Below are 20,519 nucleotides of genomic sequence, written 5' to 3' on the forward strand. Positions count from 1 at the left end.
AAATATGGCAAAATATTTAACCCCATAAGCTCAAACTAAATTTAGTTTACCAAAATAGACGTCTTCTTGAAGAATAGAACAAAGCACTTGATTCAAAACACCCCTTAAGAACAATTAGTCATATGCTACTGCGTTATTTACACATCATGGATAAACATATCATTAAGTTTTTTATTATAAAAAAAAAAAAATTGATAGAGCAAAAAGCACATAGTAAAACAAATTTTAGAACAAATATTCAATTGAATAGCATCCAATTCACTTAAAAGAACAACAAAAATAGATTAAAAGAAATGAGATCAAACATTATATAAGGCATACCAATGCAACAAGCAATTGTCAAGTTGTCAATGAACCGAAATTTGATGTAGATGCATGTCTAGTATTCCCAAATTGCAAGTACTTCAATTTGTATTCTCAAATATTACATATCTTATATCGATTATCATCCCAAAATCCTACTAGAGCACCAAACAAACATTATAACAACTAAAACATCAGTACCAAAAAAATAGAAAGAGGATGAGCCAATATAGAGGCAATTGTCACTTATACCTTTGAAGTGAAGAATGGTTGGAAAATTTGGGTGAACAACGGCTTCTAGTACTTGGATTTCATACCCAATTGCAGCGAATAGTGTTTAAACTCTCCTCAAACAATCAAAATTTCATGGAAGCTTGAGATTAAATATATAAAAAAAACATAAATACACATGCATAAATACAAAAAAAAGAAGAAGATGCTTTACCTTTAGTTACATGGTAGCAGGTGCAGTGCAGGATGAGAAAGGAAGGTTTTTGGCTCTGACTAGTCCTTACACTAGGTGTTTACTCGCAATTTGGATTTCTGAAGCAGAAAAGGGTGCCAGTAAAGTGGACGAAGAAAGTATAAGTAACATGGTGGTGATGCTTTTTGAAAAAAATAGTGGAAACTACCAACTTCGTGGGTTCTGAACTTGTGGAAGTTTTCTCCACGTTCTTCAGCTCTTCTTTTCTGGGCAATCGTTCTTCGTGGGTTGTAAACCGTTCTTCACATGTGTTAAGCACAACACGACACTTTTTTTGTTTTTGTTTTTTTTTTAAAGCCAGTTGTGTTTTATCGTTTTACCTAGTTTTAATTAAATTTGTGTGTTTAAAAATTTTATTGTACCAATATTTTCGGGATATTTGAATGTTTCACCATTTTCTGCCTTTTACTATATATAGATGATGATACATTTTCTCAACTACCATTAATAAAAAAGCATGTACATGATCATCAAACAACACACGACATCCATTAATAAAGAAGCATGTACATGATACATGATACATTTTCTCAACTACCATTAATAAAGAAGCATGTACAAGTCACAAAACAAAATTTCTTAAAACTATGTGTTTTTACTTCTGATGAAATTCATAAACAAATCTCTTATGACTATCCAAATATGTGAAATCATAATTTCCATAATTTCCTAAATTCTACATACATGACATCCATCCACACACTAAAATTTGCAACTAACGAAATTTTAAATGATGCAGTTAGAAATTCCATCAATTACAAATGTGGATAAGAAGCCGGTTGGTTGGATTGACAAATTGCCCACGCAAAGCAACTACACATCTCCCTATGCTGCTGCCCTCCATGATTTGTACATGATCATCAAACGTCACACGGTTAGTTAGATTAGAATTTCTGACAAATTCAGCTAGCCCGATCGGCTTTTTTTATTTTCATCTTAAGCCCCTCGCTCATTATTATTATTTTTCGTTTTTAAACCCCCTGGCTAGAGAATTTTAATTTCAACCCATAAACCAAAACAACAAAAGAGGAAAAAGCCCGAACAGAGAAAAGGAGAAGAGAGAAAGAGTGCTGGTTATGTCGGTCCATTTGGGAAGCTGAAGAGCCGAGGAGGTAGAAGAAAAAGCAGAGCCACCCAGTAGCTGTAGTTGGGTGCTTGATTGTTGAGTGGTGAGCCATGCCTTCGCTTCAGCTGCTGCAATTAACTGAGCATGGCCGGAGTTTCATGGCGTCGAGGAGGTAATCAATCAATCTCTGTTGACAATTTGGGCAGTGTTCATTTTTCTCTATTTCTGTTGATGGGGTTTGATTCTTTGATTGGTTGGTATCTTGGTGTTGCTAGATCCGATCTACTACACGATTTATGTCGTAATTTTATGTGTAGCCTTCAAATTCTTGCTTGTATTCTTTTCCAGATTACTAATTTTTGAATTTTCTTCCTCAAATTCTCTTCCTTGCGTTTTGATTTTTCTGCTTATGTTCTCATATAACTATCATGGTGGGTACTGGCATATGGTGCGGTTTGAGGGTGAAAGTATTTTATTTCTTACTATATATACTTTTATCTTCAACTTACTTATACTCAATGCCTGCCGTGTCTGCGCTAAGTTGGCTATGAAACTATTCTAGTATTATTGTCTTTTTTATAAGAGGCATTATGCTAATAATATATTACTGCACAGGAAAACTTTACTACTTGCCACTGGTATCGTGGTTGCTGGTGGGACTGCTGCATACGTTCAATCACGGTTAAACCATAAAAAGCATGATTCTCTTGGTCATTATAATGGGCTGAATGATAATGAAGAAACAATGGAGAAGGTCGTGATGAATGATCATAAGTTAAAGAAACCTCCACGAAAGAAAGGGGGATTGAAGTCGCTTCAAGTTCTTGCTGCAATTCTCTTATCTGAGATGGGCCAAATGGGTGTGAGGGATCTTTTAGCTTTAGTCTCTATAGTGGTAAGCTTCTGGTCTGTACATATCTTAGATACAAAGCTTGATCTTCTTTGTTTACTTTGGAATTACTTTTTTTTTTCGGCTGTGAATTAATCTCTATTACGCTAAATTATGAGTATGCAAAAGGACATCAACAAGATTGAAATATCCCTTGCGGGAAATGCTATGTGGACAGAAGTAAAGCACTCTTTGATTTTCTTTTCATAAGAAGTTTAGTTGTTAGTAAATTTTACTTACTATTTCAACTCAAACTTCATAAGTCAACCATTTCAATGTTTTACTTTACTTATTTCTATTAATGTGGGTGTTAAAATTAGAAAGTGTTACCCAGTTGACTGTTTTTGTTTGTATTGCGGCTTCAATGTACCTTTAACTTACTTTCTGCACTTAAACCTTGACAAGAAACATTATTAGTTATCAAATTGGTGCTATCATAAGTTTGCACTTGAGCATTTGATTTTGAGAAGGCCTATGACTATGCGGATTGGGCTTTCTTGGAATTGGATTTGGAATGAAAGGAGTGTGGGGCTGTTTGAGGAAGTGGATAAGGGGATGTTTGAACTCAGCTAATTTTTCGATTGTAGTTAATGGGAGACCAATGGGTAAATTTGGAGCATCAAGAAGGTTAAGGCAAGAAGTTCCGCTTTCTCCTTTCTTACTTGATCTTGTGGTGGATGGTTTGAGTAGGCTCAGGGAAAAAGGAAAGGATATGCATAAGTTAAGGGGTTTAGGTGAATGAGAAGATGATTTGTTTATATGGACTTCGGTGTCACAGGTGAATGAAAAAGAGGGTTTAGGTGTTTGGAACTTGGTCAGGTTGGGGTGAGAAACAGAAAGAGGGTGAGGTTTTGGGAAGAGTGTTGAATGGGAGTTAGTAACTTTTGTACCATTTTTCCTCAATTATATAGATTATCTCAATTCACATAATATTCCTCGCAAGTTTGTGTCCAGAGTCTTTTTCTTCTCCTTTCAGTTGGAACTTTAGCTTTTGTAGAAACTTGAATGATCAGGGGGTGGGAAGCTAACAGACTTATTGGCCCTCTTGGAGAACATGTTCTTGGTTCTATCTAGGCCAAATAGAAGACTATGGAAGTTGGAGTCTTTGGGAGTCTTTTTGTAAATCTTATTCAAAAAATTAATGGACAATATTTTCTCTCTTTATGGCCCCTTTCGTGCAACTTGAGAGGCCAAACTGCCTCCTAAGGTACGAGCATTAGCTTTGGATGGGGAGGGTGAATACTTTTTAGGGAACACTTGATTATGCGAATCATCTTTCCAAACACTGTTTCCAATCCTGTATGGATCTTCAGTGAACTGTAATGCCACCATTTCTTCCTTTGTTTCTCTCACTACCGGGTTTTGTTCTTGGAATCTGATCTGTAGGTGAAATCTTAATGATAAGGAGGTTGATGAATTTTCTGACGTATTTTTTGCATTAGTAACCTTTCTTTGCATCTCACCTGTGCTGACATGAGAATTTGGGTGTTCAGGGATCTGGGGTGTTTTCTTGTGAGTCCTTTTTTGATATCCTTGTTGGGTAACCCAAAGTTCCCTACCTTTGGCCCTTGTAAGTCCATTTTGAGTTGGGGCTCCCCAGCAAAGTTCAGTTACTAGCTTGGTCTGTGTTCCATTGAAAATTCAATACCTTTGGCATGCTTCAAAAGAAATAGCTCTACTGTTCAAATTTGTAATAGTAATCGTGGTTGTTGGTTTGGATTGGGTGACTCTCAGAAGCTGCTATTTTCTGCTCAAGGAACTTTTGTTGGCATGTGAGTTGAGATGAACAGTTTTACCCTGTGGTGTTGAACTGTTTTTGCATCTTTCTGGGTGGTTTAGTGTGACAGTAATATAACAATCGACGAGAATAGGGAGGAAGAGCTGTTTTCACTGTGGCAGAGTGGATTCCTTGTGTCCCTTCTAAACATTTTAAGGGTGTGGTTGGAATTAAAAGAATATAAGAAATCTAGGGACTCTTTAGAATCATACAAATTCTTCTAGAAGTCCCACCTTCAAGAATTTCAATGTGGCATCACCGTTAAAAGTAAGCGTAGTTGCTTAAAATTTCATTAATCAGCCTTGTTTAAATTTTCTCTTCCAAAAGTAACTCTAATTAAAATGAAAACTACAAATTTTGATGTCTTTTTGAAGTAATTGTAACCCCAACCAAACACTACCAAATCAAAAAATTATGAGGTCTTAGAATCTTCTCTTGGACAGAGTTTATTTTTTAGGCTTCCCTTTGGGCGTCAGTATCTTCAGAATTTAGGGATAGTTCTTTTCAGGCTATATTATACGATAGGTATGTTTCTCAGCTCTGTTTTGCAGTCTTTGTTGAATTGCCTATGTCCTAGCTACACCAGGGATGTACTGTGTATTTCTTTTGTAATTCTTATAAAAGGAAGAAAAAGATTATGAGAAGGTCACTGTACAAATCAAATGACAATTATGTCTCTGCATATAGCATATGGGAACTCTAAATATGATTGATTCTTATAAGTATATTATATTCTAATGTATGATCCATGGCCAACGGCTGGCCTTGTATTAGTCTTGAAAGTGCTCAAGCATGGCCTCTACTTCATTAACATGATATTGCTACATGTATGTTTTGACTGATGGTTTTACCTAGGTGCACTCCCTTACAAGCATGCATGCGTATACACGCACACACCCGTTGCATACCCATTGCCCTCTCACAACCTAATAACATGCACTTGTACTTTTACATGAAGCAAATGTGTATATGCTAGGTTGGATTGGAGGAGGATGATCATTAGAAGTTGCAAAGAAAGGTTTCATGCATTTGTTAATCTTGGACTAGATATGAATAAAAGAGAACTTTAATGCAAAGCAAGCTAAATTTTGATTTTCTGCTGCTATGGAACACCTATAGTTTGGAGCATGGATTGGGTCAATCTTCTCAATTTGGAGCATATATGCTTATCTCAACACTTATTTTGCTTGCAGGTGTTGCGAACTGCTTTGAGCAACAGGCTAGCAAAAGTCCAAGGATTTTTATTCCGTGCAGCTTTCCTTCGACGCGTGCCATTATTTTTTCGACTGATCTCTGAAAATATTTTATTATGTTTTCTTGTATCAACCATGCATTCTACTTCAAAGTATATCACAGGGACCTTAAGTCTGCGGTTCAGAAAAATATTGACAAAACTTATTCATTCCCATTATTTTGAGGTAGTTATGTTTACTATCTACTGATGTTACCTTTTTTTAATTATTATTTGCTTATTACTTAATAATGCATTGTGTTCTAGTCTTCCTCTCACCTTGAGTTGCTTTCTTTATATTTTCCTTCAAATGGCTTCGCATCTTTATACTCAACGAATATGGAAACCGTGTCAGTTTTCATGTTTGATTTGTTAATATTTGTGAGCAACATTGGTTTTATTATATTATACTGGTGCCAATGCATCAAGAAAAGGAAGAACCGTAAAGAATGAGATACCTAATTGACTTGATTTCTGTTGTGATTTTATTTCCTTGAAGTTTGTTTACTGCAGTATTTTTCATTTACTCAAGCCTATGCCCGTGTTATTTAAAGTTGAATCAACAGTAAGGAATTTTTCTGTTTGCTTTTATTATCTTAGTGTAAGAATGTTTGCAAGGGTGCTACCTATCTTCTTTTCTACCTATCTTTTCATCTTGAGGAGGAAAAGTCCAGCGGTTGTTTTGTTTATCTAAGTATTGATTATTTGTTGATATGTAAAAAGTTCTTTCAGTCACCTTACTCTACTTAATTTTGACTTCTTGACATGATATTCAAATTCCCATGAAAATGTCAAGTAGTTTTAGTACATGCCTTGATTGTAATGGGTAAATCCCTGTGTTTATCACAAAATCCTTTCCATTTAAATTCATGACCTTTGAGAATCTCTATTTGCTAGTCTTAATCTGATTGATGCACATACTTGGAATGAGAGGAAAAGTCAATAGATTGCATGTCTTCATAAAAAATTAGCTCAAGATAAATAATGAAGGGGGTTTATTGGAATAAATGAATTGAATAAAGGCACAGCGACCAAAGATGTTACCAGACTAACTGCTTACCAGACCTCTATCTCCCCTTCAAGTTCCTCAATATTTTAGCATTCTCCAAAGCTGGCACCTCCTGATCTGTCCTCCAGGAATTTTAAAAGTGGCAATCCTAATTGTCAATTTGGTTTTGTAATTATTGCAACATATAAGTGGTGATCTGCCTAGTTTGTGGAAATCCTGATGACATCCTTCAGTGTAATTTTGAACTAGACTTTGAGTTGGGAGACTGGCTACCATTCATATTATGTTGTTTTGCTTCTTTTGACTCCTTGGAAACTTTTTTCTTCCTAATAATTTTGCGAGTGTCAATTTTTAGTATAGTCTCTAAAGAATATAATTTCTAGTCTACAAATAATTTGTACGTTGATTTGGTGGAGAGTTCAGTGTCCAGATGCCATTTTCTTTTAATGATCTTATATTTACTTTTCATGTGAGTTCGATTGCTATTACTCTTGAATATTGATTTGGAAGAAAATGGATTGTGTTTCATAAAGAACGTGCAAATTTGCTTTAATATCTTTGTCTCTCACCGTAAGCTGACCAAGAAAATTTTGGTCTTTATTTGTATGCATCATATTGTTGGGCCTTATCTTTGCATTGTGATTATTTTCTTTTTGGTGTTTTAATTCTTGTTTGATTCTCAGAATATCGCATACTACAAAATGTCTCATGTCGATGGTCGGATAACTAATCCTGAACAAAGAATTGCAAGTGATGTACCAAAGTTCTGTTCAGAGTTGAGTGAAATCGTACAGGATGATTTGACAGCTGTCACTGATGGTTTGCTTTATACTTGGCGGCTGTGTTCTTACGCCAGTCCTAAATATGTTTTCTGGATATTGGTAATTATTTATTGCACTAATTTGCGAATCTTAGAGTAAATAGATTAGATGTCTTGTCAATCTGATCACCTTCTCATAACTCGCAGTTAAGATGGTAAATATTGTCATTTGTAGTTTGCCAGCTGAACCTCTTATCTTATCTTTCAGGCATATGTAATAGGAGCAGGGGCCACGATAAGAAATTTTTCTCCTGCTTTTGGGAAACTAATGTCCAAAGAACAACAATTGGAAGGGGAGTACCGACAACTTCATTCACGATTAAGGACACATGCAGAAAGTGTGGCATTTTATGGTGGAGAAAGTAGGGAAGAATTTCATATTAAGAAGAAGTTTAAAACTCTGATTGGGCATATGCGTGTTGTCCTTCATGACCATTGGTGGTTTGGGATGATTCAAGATTTTTTATTGAAGTATCTTGGTGCTACAGTGGCTGTTATACTGATTATTGAGCCCTTCTTCTCAGGCCATCTGAGGCCTGACACTTCAACTTTAGGCCGCGCGGAGATGTTAAGCAATTTAAGATATCATACTAGTGTCATAATTTCACTATTTCAGTCTTTGGGAACTCTTTCTATAAGTTCAAGGCGGCTTAATCGTCTCAGGTAACTGATTTTGGGTGAATTGGAAATAGGAAATTGTCTCTGGCAACTCTTGCAATTTCGAAATGGAACTTTTTGTATGAATAGAATAACTTGCAGTTTATTTTCTTACAAGTTACAAGTATAAGGTTTCACTCAAAGGTGTCTTCTGTGTGTATGTATGGTCATAAAGCATGCCCTGCGCCCGCCTCTTTCTAATTTGACCCATCTTTTTTTTCTTCACAGTGGTTATGCTGATCGCATTCATGAATTATTGGCCATATCAAGAGAGCTAAGTGTGGTCAATGGTAAATCTTCTGGGAGCAGAAATTGCTTTAGTGAAGCTGATTACATTGAATTTGCTGGTGTCAAGGTGTGTATAATTTACTAAAATTTCTACCTGTTGGTTGTACCATTTTTGTCCATTATATGGTTTTATAGTGAAGGTGTTTTTCAGGTTGTTACCCCCACGGGTAATGTTTTGGTGGATAATTTGTCACTTAGGGTCGAATCAGGATCTAATCTTTTGATTACAGGTAACCACTGTGTGTAAAGAGTATTTTTCTATGGTGCTATTTCGTTCTATTTGCACTTGTTTCCTCTGTGTCATTGCTGCCTTTACATTCTTATCTATTTTGTTTCTTGCCAGTTTCTGCCTCAGTTGCATTATTAAGTGCAAAACAAAATTTGGTTTTACATGATAATATTTTGGTAGATCTATAAATAAATAAAAATTACCAGCATTTTGCAAAGCATTCTTTAAGCACATGTCGTGACAATGAGTCAGCAAATTGTCTCAAGGCACCACTTGTATAGCAGATGTCACATTTGGCTTACATGACAGAGGCGAGGTGCACTGTTAGTTGCTGAGGTTCTATTTTTAATTTTTTTGTTTTGAAAAGTTTTAGACCAAAACGACACCATTTTGTTGTGCCCCTTTACTCCCTTGTTTATTTATTTAAGTGTGATTTGCTAAAAACCAAAAATTACTGTACAACACTGCGTAGCCTGCCATTTTAAAAACCAAACATTTTGCTTCATTTATCTCTTACTGATAGTTCTGGTGGTGGCTTGTTTAGTATGTGGTTTTGAAGTGTGGTTTCTGGACTAATTGTAGTCTTCCACTGAGTATGTAATTAATGGTACAATTCACTTTGTTTTTTAAATTACAAAAATAAGTTTAGGGTGCTATATGCATGACTTTTGTTTACATTTTCTTCTTCTTTTTTCATAGTTTACATGCCTTTGGAATCAAAGTATCTGCTCATTTTGACATATTGAACTATAAAATGGGTGAGTGAGTGAGTGAGTGAGTGAGTATGTGTGTGCGTAGGGTAGTCCCAGGAACAGATCCAGTGGAGATGGGGTGGGGCCTGTAGCTATGAGGGTTAGAGCACGTGGCTACGAACCACGGTGTTGGGGCTTCAAAGCCTTCACGAACAATATCATGTCTCTCATTAGTGCTTGTACTTATAACATGTGTTGTGTGTAAGTCAAAGTATATACATTTTTTTTGATATATTGAACTTTTACTATGACTATGTGTGTGTATGTTGATAAGTACATTGAACTTATAATATACTGAAATCTTACTGAAGGTCCAAATGGTAGCGGGAAGAGCTCACTTTTCCGAGTTCTAGGAGGCCTCTGGCCCTTGGTATCTGGCCATATTGTGAAACCTGGTGTTGGTACTGATCTCAATAAAGAAATTTTCTATGTACCACAAAGACCATACACAGCTGTTGGAACACTTCGGGACCAGTTGATTTATCCTCTTACCGTAGATCAAGAGGTTGAACCACTTACACACAGTGGAATGGTGGAGTTATTGAGAAATGTGATTTCTCCATTTTATCCTTTTCCTTCTTGTCATTTTTGTTGTATATAGATCCTAAATATTGTGATGATTCTGTTGGAAGTTTATATGTTGACTTAATTATTGGCGGGAATTTTTGTGTTCTGTTTTGAAGGTTGACCTCGAGTATTTGTTAGACCGGTATCCACCGGAGAAAGAGATAAATTGGGGTGATGAATTATCTCTTGGGGAGCAACAAAGATTGGGGATGGCTAGACTTTTCTATCATAAGCCTAAATTTGCAATTCTTGATGAGTGCACAAGTGCTGTCACAACTGATATGGAGGAACGTTTTTGTGCTAAAGTTCGAGCGATGGGAACGTCATGCATTACTATCTCACATCGTCCGGCTCTAGTTGCATTTCATGATGTGGTGTTGTCCTTGGATGGTGAAGGTGGTTGGAGTGTTCAGTTCAAAAGGTTGGGTTGCAAGTTTTGTTATCCTACACCATTTTTTTTCTATTAGTTTTGAAATAGTAGATATTTGTTTCTTAGAATTTTCCCTTATAATTCCAGGGAGGATTCTCTCCTTAATGAAGGTGGGGGAAATATGATGTTGTCTGAGACAACCCGACAGAGTGATGCAATGGCAGTTCAACGTGCATTTGCCACGACTAGAAAGGTCTGAGTGAATTTGTTATTTTATTTTTTATGTTGATTCTGGATATATGACTGTTTTGGTTTAACAAATCTGTTTGTTAATTCATTTGAAGGATTCTACAATCTCAAATTCGAAGGCACAATCTTACATTGGTGAGGTGATAGCAGTGTCTCCTTCCGAGGGTCATAATGTTACACATCCATTTGTTCCACAGCTCCAAAGGGATCCTCGAGCTTTGCCATTGAGAGTAGCAGCCATGTTCAAAGTACTGGTGAGTATTTTGTTCTGTTACTTCAAATCATGTTATAGATGGATGTTATGTGATGTTCTGCCCTCTGCCATCATAGTGATAAATGGTAGATTTCTATTTTTGGCATTTTTAGGTATATTTAAATTCCTCTAGATCACATTTACTTCCATATATCATCAATTTATAAGGATTTCTGTATGACAATAGTTTCATCAATACCTCCAATAACCCATCAAAAATAAATAACCTGAAATTACTAAGAATACCTGTTGCTGAGATTTTTTTATTATGTATCTTTAAGGTCACATAACAATATGAAATAACATTCATGGTAAAAGACTAAAAGTTGCACTACCTTGCACCTTGATTCACTGCTGATGAAATTATGGTCTGTTCCCTGTAACATTAAATCTTTTGTCCTCTTGTTTTGTAGTATATTTGATGATTGTTTGGTTGTATTGCTTTTTATTGAGGCATCCTGATTGTGGTTGTCACTTCATTTTCCTTTGTCCATCATCTTATTTATGGCAGGCTGTGTTCTAACTTCTAACCATCCTTTAAGATCCTGAAGGCATATTTCTTGATTTCAGATTCCCACAGTTCTTGATAAACAAGGAGCACAACTGCTTGCAGTTGCTTTTCTCGTGGTATCGAGAACATGGATTTCAGATCGTATTGCTTCCTTAAATGGTATTTTCTCTTCCCTTAATAAGCATATGAGTATTTCAGAGATCATGCGATTTTGTGGTTCATTTATTTACTTGTTTATTTTCGAAAAGAAGACAAATTTAATTGCTGAAAAACTGTACAGTTTGAAAGAAAGTATGACTTACTACAAAGAAAACAAAAGCAGAGTAGTAATACAAATGCATTAATGCTGAAACGAAACCTGAACAAAACACAACACCTAACACATATCGACTTTCCAGCCTAACCAAATGTCAGTAAAAGATAAAACTCCAACTTTCTGGGGAAACAGAAGCCTATATTGAGGGCCAAAACCGAACTTTATCTTGTAATTCCTTGTTACACTGTCAATTTATGTGGTTAATTAATTTATGCAGGAACCACTGTGAAATTTGTTTTGGAGCAGGATAAGGCAGCCTTTATTCGTCTAATTGGTGTTAGTGTTCTGCAGAGTGCTGCATCATCCTTCATTGCACCTTCTTTAAGGTAATTTCGGTATTCAATAGATTCTAAAATTTTCTTAACCACTATAGATTTGTATGAATTTTTTATTTTTTGCAGACTATCTGAACACCATTATAGTTTTTGAACTTACTGGAATATGTTTTCTTCTTTTTGTATAACGTTACTGAAGTGTACATGTTGAAGCTGCTGAATATCTTTTTCCTTTTCTTTTTTTTAAGTTTGCGAGTATCTTTTTCTGTTGCCAAAACTTCTAGAGAGGGAAGGAACACATTGTCTTCTGCATGTCCTTCCAGTATTCGATCCATCTATTCTTTAAGGCCCCCTTCAAGGATACCTTCAAAATATCAGCGAAATTGGAAACTCTTGTTCACCTAGTTGAGGCTGTATATTCTGATGAACATGACTAACCAATTTCCAATTTGACTGATTTTTTGTAGAGATGATCCTTAAACGGTATCTAATCATGAGACTTCATGTGTGCCACAACCTGATGGTTCTCTTATCATATGTATATGTATATGTATATGTGTGTTTAAATCTTGGTTCATGAAGGAACTAAGTGAGAATCCTCTTATCATAATGTGAATTCTGTTTTTGTTGCGTAGGCACTTGACAGCCAGGCTGGCTCTTGGTTGGAGGATTCGTTTAACTCAACATTTACTGAAAAATTACTTGAGAAATAATGCATTTTATAAGGTAGCCATACTGAAATTTTTTATCAATTTTCTTTTCTTGGGGTTTTTTTTTCTAAATTCATCTAATTATGGAAGTGTTTTTTATTTTTTTAATGAGGATTTTTCAAAATGTTGGTTAAAGTTGTGTATATCCATACATCTTTTCATGTGCTGATATTATTTTGATCTGTTGGCAGCGTTTGTATGTTTTTTAAGCTGTTTAATAAATAAAAAAATGAGAATGGTACCAGATTCATGGTCAATGCTATATACTGTAGGTGTTCAACATGTCAAGCAAGAAGATAGATGCTGATCAGAGAATAACTCAGGACCTAGAAAAGTTAACTACCGACTTGTCAGGACTGGTTACAGGAATGATAAAGCCATCTGTGGACATTCTTTGGTGAGCTCTGAGATCTTTAAGTTCAAAGTTGTACTGGGATTTGTTTCTTGAGATCCTCTTATTTGAGTTTCTGAAAGTTGGATTGGCTTCTATTGTTGGTGGTTTTTTTTTGTTGGCGGAGCGCCAGATGCTGGGTGTTTCATTTTTCTTTTTTGATCTTACTCTTGGGTGCCATTGCTATTTACAAGGTTCACCTGGAGAATGAAGCTTTTGACTGGGCGGAGAGGTGTTGCTATATTGTATGCTTACATGTTGCTGGGTCTTGGCTTTTTAAGGGTTGTTACCCCTGAATTTGGTGATTTGGCAAGTCGTGAGCAACAACTTGAAGGAACCTTCAGGTAACTTCATTTTAGTTGATTCCTATATTGCTGATGCTGAGCCATTGTAAACATCACTCTCAAATATGACAATTTTCTTAAACTAGGTTTATGCATGAGAGACTGCGTGCTCATGCTGAATCTGTTGCTTTCTTTGGGGGAGGTTCTAGAGAAAAAGCTGTAAGCCTCCTGAAATCCTCATGTCTTTGTTTGAACTCTATGCTCTTATCTTAAAGAATCGTCATTGACTTGAAGCATACATGCTTGCACAATTACTGTAAATATAAATTTATATTTGAGACTGTTAAAGCACTGTTTCTCCTTGGTTGGGTTTATCCATTAGTTTTTATATGATGCAGCCCATGAATTTGATACAAATATTCCTAGTAGTTAAGTTTCATTTATGTACTCATCCAATCAAACAAATGAGTATGAGACTAAACTATGGGGGCTAAGTAATTAATGTAGTATATAAAGGTGATGAGATCGAACTGTGGGAGGCAACCATCTCCTTGAGCAGATCTAATTCAGTATTTTGTCCAAATCATATATAAAGTGAAACGATGCAAGTCATTCTGGCTCCCACTCGTGTATCCCATCATTATTTTATTAACTTTTCCTTTATCACCAAGTTAAAAGAAAAATAAATGAAGGAATGAATTACACAATTCAAATGACATTATAGATGAGTTGTTTCATCTCTAACAAATTTTGAAACTTATACAAGTTCACAAATAAATTTCAACATTGTTATGAATTGTTATATATGTAAATTAACTGATTTTCCTTTCTATTACTAAACAGATGGTTGAATCAAAATTCAAAGAACTTCTCGATCACTCCTTGTCTCTTTTAAAGAAGAAATGGTTGTTTGGAATTCTGGATGATTTTACCACGAAACAACTCCCACATAATGTGACTTGGGGGTTGAGCTTGTTATATGCCATTGAACACAAGGGAGACCGAGCATTAATATCCACTCAAGGTGGATTTACTTGTGATATTGTAAAGATGCACTTACAATAATATATATATCTCACATATATTATAACATTTTCAGGTGAGCTGGCACATGCATTGCGTTTCTTAGCATCTGTTGTATCTCAAAGCTTTTTAGCTTTTGGTGACATTCTTGAACTGCATAGAAAGTTCCTTGAACTCTCTGGTGGCATCAACAGAATTTTTGAGCTTGAAGAGCTTCTAGATGCTGCACAATCTGGTACATTTTCTATGTTCCTGAACAACCATGTTAGAGTTACATCATTTCAGATTGGTTGTATCTTCCTCGCTCAATGACTATCACTTCTATGAATTTAAATTACTGACTTGTATAGCATTTTTTTTCCTTGTCTATAGAGTTTTTCATAAATTCTTTGTTATTTAATTAGATGTTGACCATCTATTTCAGGATAACAGTTAAGATCTGTTCCTTGTGTCTCTTTGTAGATGGGAAGTTAATAATGATTTTGAGTGAGATGTAGTTAGATTCTAATGGATTGTTATAAATACAAGAAGGTGGTATGCTTCTTTAGGCTCCCAACATTGTGGGGTCTGGGAAGGGTCAGATTTGGGCTTCCTTAGCCACTTGCTGAGAGGCTGTGTCCATTTAGAGCAACTGAACACACTTTTGCCAGTTATTTCTCTATGGTATTATGGATCCCAACGACAATCATGTCTATAGAATTTGTTCAATAGTGTAGTTTGTCCAATAGTTTCAGATGCATTGATAAAATTTGTGTGCCTTAGCTTGGTGCTACTGCTACTCCCCTATTACTTGTGCCTCGGTGTCTATAATTTTGAATTTTTCACATTACTATGAGTTACTACTTACATGAAAGCATCTCCTGCTCTCCATCAAAGGTGAAATTCATTCAAGAGAGTTTCGCTTATTTCAAATTAATGCCTAACATGATGATGGCTTCTATGGTGCGAAGCGTATTGTAAATTGACAGGCTTGCATTTCCATATTATTTTAAGCAGTTACTGGATAAGGAAAACTTTGTGGGGCATTAGTTGCTCACAATTTTCTGTCAGTGGACAAATATACTGATCAAACAAGTTTTGGTCCTTACAATTAATGCCTTGGGCAATGGTGGTTTCCGTGGCCTGAAACATTGACAAATAACCTAAATCATATTTATGAAAAAAAATTTAAAGATCTTACAAAGGCATATATGAAACAGACATATGTAGATATATAGTTAATCTCTAAACAGGACATCCCATCTTTCCGAAAGACAGGACCCATTGAGAAAACCTCACTTCCACTCAGTTTTCTTTAAGTTTTCTTCGTTCTTAATTTTTCATGTGTTAAAGTTTTTACATTTTGTAACATTTCAGGCCTATCTTCTTACTTGTGTGTGTAAATTTCTAAGTGAATATTCTTTTATAATTGTACAGATAATTCAATTAGAATAAACCTAAATTACCAATTTTTATATTGAGTTATCTGACATTTATTCATTCATGCAAGCATAGTTGTTGGTTATTCAGCGGCTTCCGAAGCTGATACTCAGTCACCATCTAAGTGGAGAGATTTTAATTCTGAAGATGTCATTACCTTCTCAGAAGTTAATATCATCACCCCGGCACAGAAGATATTGGCTAGGGAGTTAACATGTGATATAGTACCTGGGAAAAGCTTGCTTGTTACTGGTTAGTGTGTAATTCTTTTTTCTTGTTCTCATAGTCATTATATCTTTATCTTGCTACGAAAATCTATACCTGAGACGTATGCCATTCGTGAAGGTCCAAATGGGAGTGGAAAAAGTTCTGTCTTTAGAGTTCTTAGAGGTCTTTGGCCCATCACGAGTGGAAGAATCACTAAACCATCACAACATGTTAAGGAAGATGTTGGATCTGGTTGTGGAGTGTTTTATGTTCCTCAGCGGCCTTATACTTGTTTGGGAACACTCAGGGATCAAATTATATATCCTCTATCTTTTGAGGAGGCTGAGTTAAGGGCATTGAAGTTGTATCGAGAAGGTGAATTTCTTTCATAATATCAGCTTCTGGTATGCTTATCATTTTCTGTTCTCACTTATTTAGATGTGGTTTATTCGTTTAGGAGTACGGGATTGAAGCGTTCATTTCATTGTTTATATATATTTTGCACTCATTAACAGAATACGGAAGTGCTTGCAAGTTTTTTTATTTTTCTTTTAAAGGGAAAGGATAATTTAATGAATTAAAATTATCACTAGTTCTCAAATTTCTCTGTTATAAATAAAATGGAGTAGGTGTAAGGTTGAAAAGAATGAGCTATTTTCCAATTAGTAAAAGCTATGCTTTTCTGCAATGTATAATAAAAACTTCATATCCTGAGTTCTATTGATACAATTTCATATTTTTGATTAAAAAAGATTATAATTGTATAATAAATTTTTAGAAAGATAAAAGTGGTAATAAGCATATGAACTATCCTTAGTAGTTATTAGAAAACCCATATTTCAGAAAACTAGGAATCAAATGAGGTTTTGAAATGTTAAATTTAAGTGAATTCAATTTTAGAAAGGATATGATTAAGAAACTATCTGTAATTAATAGAGACAAGAGAGGCAAGACTACAGGTGGAAGGAAGAGAATGACAAGAGCAAGAGTGGAGCTATGTAGTGAAAGAAAATGGTCGATCCCTTCAAAAAATGAATAATTAGGGTTTTGGGGTTCTACACATTGGCAAATGAAAGTAGGAAGTCCAAATATAGAATTGGCTTCAGTACAGAATTAGAGCACAAATTTATAGGCTGGAAAACGAGTATAAATCTAGAAGACCTTGAAAATTAACTAATGAGTGGACTAACTGGGTTCCTTCATTCCCCTATGAAGCTCTTTTATTTCCTGTCATAACACCAGTTCTTCTGAATTCTCGATTTCTGTTTAATCTAGCTTTCATGTAAAGTACATATGCCAAAACTTATTTCTTCTTTCTGTCGGCTGGTTGTTAATCACCAAAATATTCAATGAACTATCTAGAGCCTTAGACAGATCCCAGCTGTGAAATAATTGATCTTTGCCTCCTAGAGGCCACCACGCAGAGTGCACCAAGCATAGCCAGAAAAGCCTTATCTTGCCTTCATCTAAACGTGCAACTGTAATCAGCAGGTTTAGTGATCCAAATCCTATAGAATATTGTAGCAGCAACAAAGCATTTTTGACATCCAGACAGTATTCAAATGCTAATCTGTACAGTAGTATCCAACTATAAAGATGTTGATTTAATCTCATGAAATATAATTAGAAAGGGAAACCATTAGCTTGCTTATTACGAAGTTTGGGGAAATGAGTCTACATACCTTGTTAGCATGTATAATAGACACCTTATCCTTTTTAATTGTGCTCTAACAACCTAGAAAAAAAAATATTCACTTTTCCACAATCGGGTTTTGAAAATTGTTACTGTTTCAATTCAGGTGAAAAATCTTCTGAGCACACCAATATTCTAGACATGCGGTTGAGAACTATTCTGGAGAATGTCCGATTGAGTTATCTTTTGGAAAGGGAAGAAGGTGGTTGGGATGCTAATCTGAATTGGGAGGACACTCTCTCTCTTGGAGAACAGCAGAGATTAGGCATGGTAAGCAAATATAATAGTTTCAAATCTTGCTTGAGCATGAACTTTCTTATTCTCTTTCAAGGATTTGCTTGCTGTCTGACTTGATACTTTGTGTTTTACAAGGCACGCCTATTTTTTCACAAGCCTAAATTTGCCATCCTTGATGAATGCACCAAGTATGTGACCGCTCCGCATTCTTTTTTGTCTTTTTGTTTTACACTCTAAAGAAATGTCTGTTATCTAATATTTGTTCTACATATATGTCTTCTTCTCTTTTTTTATTCTTTGTCCCTTTTCCTTGTTTAATTATTTGAATAAATGGCAGTGCTACGAGCGTTGATGTTGAAGAACAACTTTATCGGCTCGCAAAAGACATGGGTATCACAGTTGTTACCTCCTCACAAGTAAGTACTATATAACTATATGGAGGTGTATATCATTCTGCATTTTGGTGTACATGAGATAACTTTATAGGACTTTTATCTGGTTCAGATCAGGTCCTTGTGTGATTCTTTTTATTTAGTTTTATCGTTGGAATGAGAAGACCAATGGATGTAATGCCTCTCTGTTGGATATTCTTGCGATTTAGCTCTCTCATTATAGTTATTTCCCTCAAAATTTTATACCATAGTTATGTCTGAGTTTCATAATTTTTTTTTCTTTCACATGTTCTCAGCGTCCTGCTCTAATTCCATTCCATGCTCTGGAATTACGGCTCATTGATGGCGAGGGTAACTGGGAGCTTCGTTCAATAAAACAATGAGTTCGCCATGGTGGAATTACAGCTTATTTATTGTGAGGGTAACTGGAGCTTCGTTCAATAAAGCCATGGGTTGACAGTGTTGGCATCTGCAGCTAACCGTTTGTACAGTGTAAGATGCTTTTATTTTGGTGACTTACCATTTGTAGTATATCTTATAAGTCGCAATAGAGGCAAGCCGGAGGGGGTTTTCCTATCCAGAGAAATTTATTTATCTTAGAGCGAGCTGTGTTACTTTGCTCCTACATGACAGGTAGCCTGAAGGAGAAGCAGATCTCTTCATTTTTTGTGCGAATTACTGTCGAATTGTGGACAATAAGATTGGAGCATACAACACGGTAATAATCTCTGTAGGTTAAAGAAATCTTGTATGTACAGTTTTCCCCAATTTTTCCCAACTTTTGGGTTGTAAGAATTCATAATTTAATCATATTGATGAGCCTCCATATAGAAAAAAAAAAATATGTGTAGGTTATTGGGCATCTCTTTGTAAACTGTATCCTGCCCCCTCGCCCCCTTCATAACCAATATAGCAGTTCCTGCAGCTTCAATTCTTTGGATGCTTATTGCTTCATCGACTATCATTTGCTTCATATGTTGTTTGTTTGGCATTTTCACAGCTTTATTATTTTATTTTGTTTCTTAGTTTTTTTGTCTCAACAAGCCACCTAGCTACCTACTATACATATTGGTAGGGTTATGTTCAGGTTAGCACTGTCCTTTACACCAAATTGCCTGTTTCTAGCGGTAGTTTCAATGTGGACATCTTAGTACCCTTTGCTTGGGTTTTCCTCAAGCTCTCTCTCAAATTTCAAATGTTGAAGAGTAAGTGATCTAAGGACCTCTCTCATATGGAGAGAGAGGGGAGAGCTTTTGCCCGTTGTAGAACATCTCATCTCTTTAAAAAGAAAAATAATATGGGATGGAATAGTAGCTAGGGTCGAAATTTGACTTTTGATGTGCATGCCGATCTGTCATCCAACACTTAACGGCAGGTCAGATATATGAGTTGGTGAAGATGAGACTCTTGGAGCAACTCGACTGGTTGCCCCAAACTCACCCGGTTGACAAGATGACTCCTTGAACATCAAGTTCTTGGAGAAACATGACCGGCCGCCCGATAATCAATAACTGGTCGCCCAAGGCAATACTTGAACATTGAGCAAGGATTCTCATTCCTCTGAGCCTAAATGCACGTCAACCTAAAAACTAAGGGCCTGTTTAGTATTCAACTTGAATCCAACTTTTTAAACTCAAAAACAGAATTTGAGTTCAAAACAAAGAAAACCTGTTTGGTAGCCCTATTTTTAAAAACACAAACTCAAGAACAACTTAAAAACACCCCAATTATTAAAAACAAAAATATCTGTTTTTTCAGTTTTTTTCTAACAACCCACAAGTTCTCAAATTTTTAAGATTTAAAAACAGTTTTCAAGTTGCATACCAAATAAGTTTTTGAATCTTAAAAATAGATTTAAGAACTCCTTGTTTTTAAGAAAAATCAAAGTTTTTGAGTTCCCTATTTGAATAGGATACCAAACGCCCCTTAAGTTTCTAGGATTCAAGTTGTGAATATGTAATGCATGACGCGTTCATAACTCGAGAGTTCCAAGAGGTCTTCAATACTCTTCAAGTCCAGCCGACGACAAACTGTAAAATGATTTTTCAGAATAATCATTTTCTCAAGATAAGTTTTGCCGGCTTTTATTCTTTACATATCAAATAAGAAAACTTGAT

At 35.6% G+C, this 20,519-nt stretch overlaps 1 protein-coding gene across 2 annotated transcripts; it reads left to right on the top strand.

The window, feature by feature from the left end:
* Positions 1-1,642: 1,642 nt before the first annotated feature.
* ABCD1 (peroxisomal ABC transporter 1) lies at positions 1,643-19,336 on the top strand. 2 transcript variants are annotated; one of them, XM_021968034.2, is made up of 26 exons: positions 1,643-1,661; positions 1,776-2,025; positions 2,469-2,748; positions 5,713-5,937; positions 7,443-7,640; positions 7,788-8,242; positions 8,465-8,591; positions 8,676-8,754; positions 9,817-10,055; positions 10,189-10,493; positions 10,590-10,695; positions 10,787-10,945; positions 11,515-11,614; positions 11,989-12,097; positions 12,682-12,772; positions 13,029-13,153; positions 13,342-13,491; positions 13,578-13,650; positions 14,275-14,455; positions 14,531-14,689; positions 15,949-16,125; positions 16,219-16,455; positions 17,880-18,043; positions 18,146-18,198; positions 18,348-18,426; positions 18,699-19,336. In XM_021968034.2, exons 2-26 carry the CDS (start codon positions 1,964-1,966, stop codon positions 18,783-18,785), a joined length of 4,020 nt encoding a protein of 1,339 aa, XP_021823726.1. In that variant the 5' UTR covers positions 1,643-1,661; positions 1,776-1,963; the 3' UTR covers positions 18,786-19,336. The 2 variants fall into 2 exon arrangements, 1 of the variants encoding a protein (XP_021823726.1); XR_002527955.2 differs by having other exon boundaries at positions 1,651-2,025; positions 18,699-18,894; positions 19,036-19,336.
* Positions 19,337-20,519: the final 1,183 nt, after the last annotated feature.

Source organism: Prunus avium, chromosome 2 (genome assembly GCF_965620075.1).
Source record: "Prunus avium chromosome 2, drPruAviu1.hap1.1, whole genome shotgun sequence".
Classification (NCBI taxonomy): Eukaryota; Viridiplantae; Streptophyta; class Magnoliopsida; order Rosales; family Rosaceae; genus Prunus; species Prunus avium.

Coding starts and splice junctions, on each gene's coding strand:
- ABCD1 (XM_021968034.2), top strand. CDS start 1,964: ATGCCTTCGCTTCAGCTGCTGCAATTAACTGAGCATGGCCGGAGTTTC. Junction 10,494..10,589: donor TGGAGTGTTCAGTTCAAAAG/GTTGGGTTGCAA, acceptor TTATAATTCCAG/GGAGGATTCTCTCCTTAATG. Junction 10,946..11,514: donor CAGCCATGTTCAAAGTACTG/GTGAGTATTTTG, acceptor TCTTGATTTCAG/ATTCCCACAGTTCTTGATAA.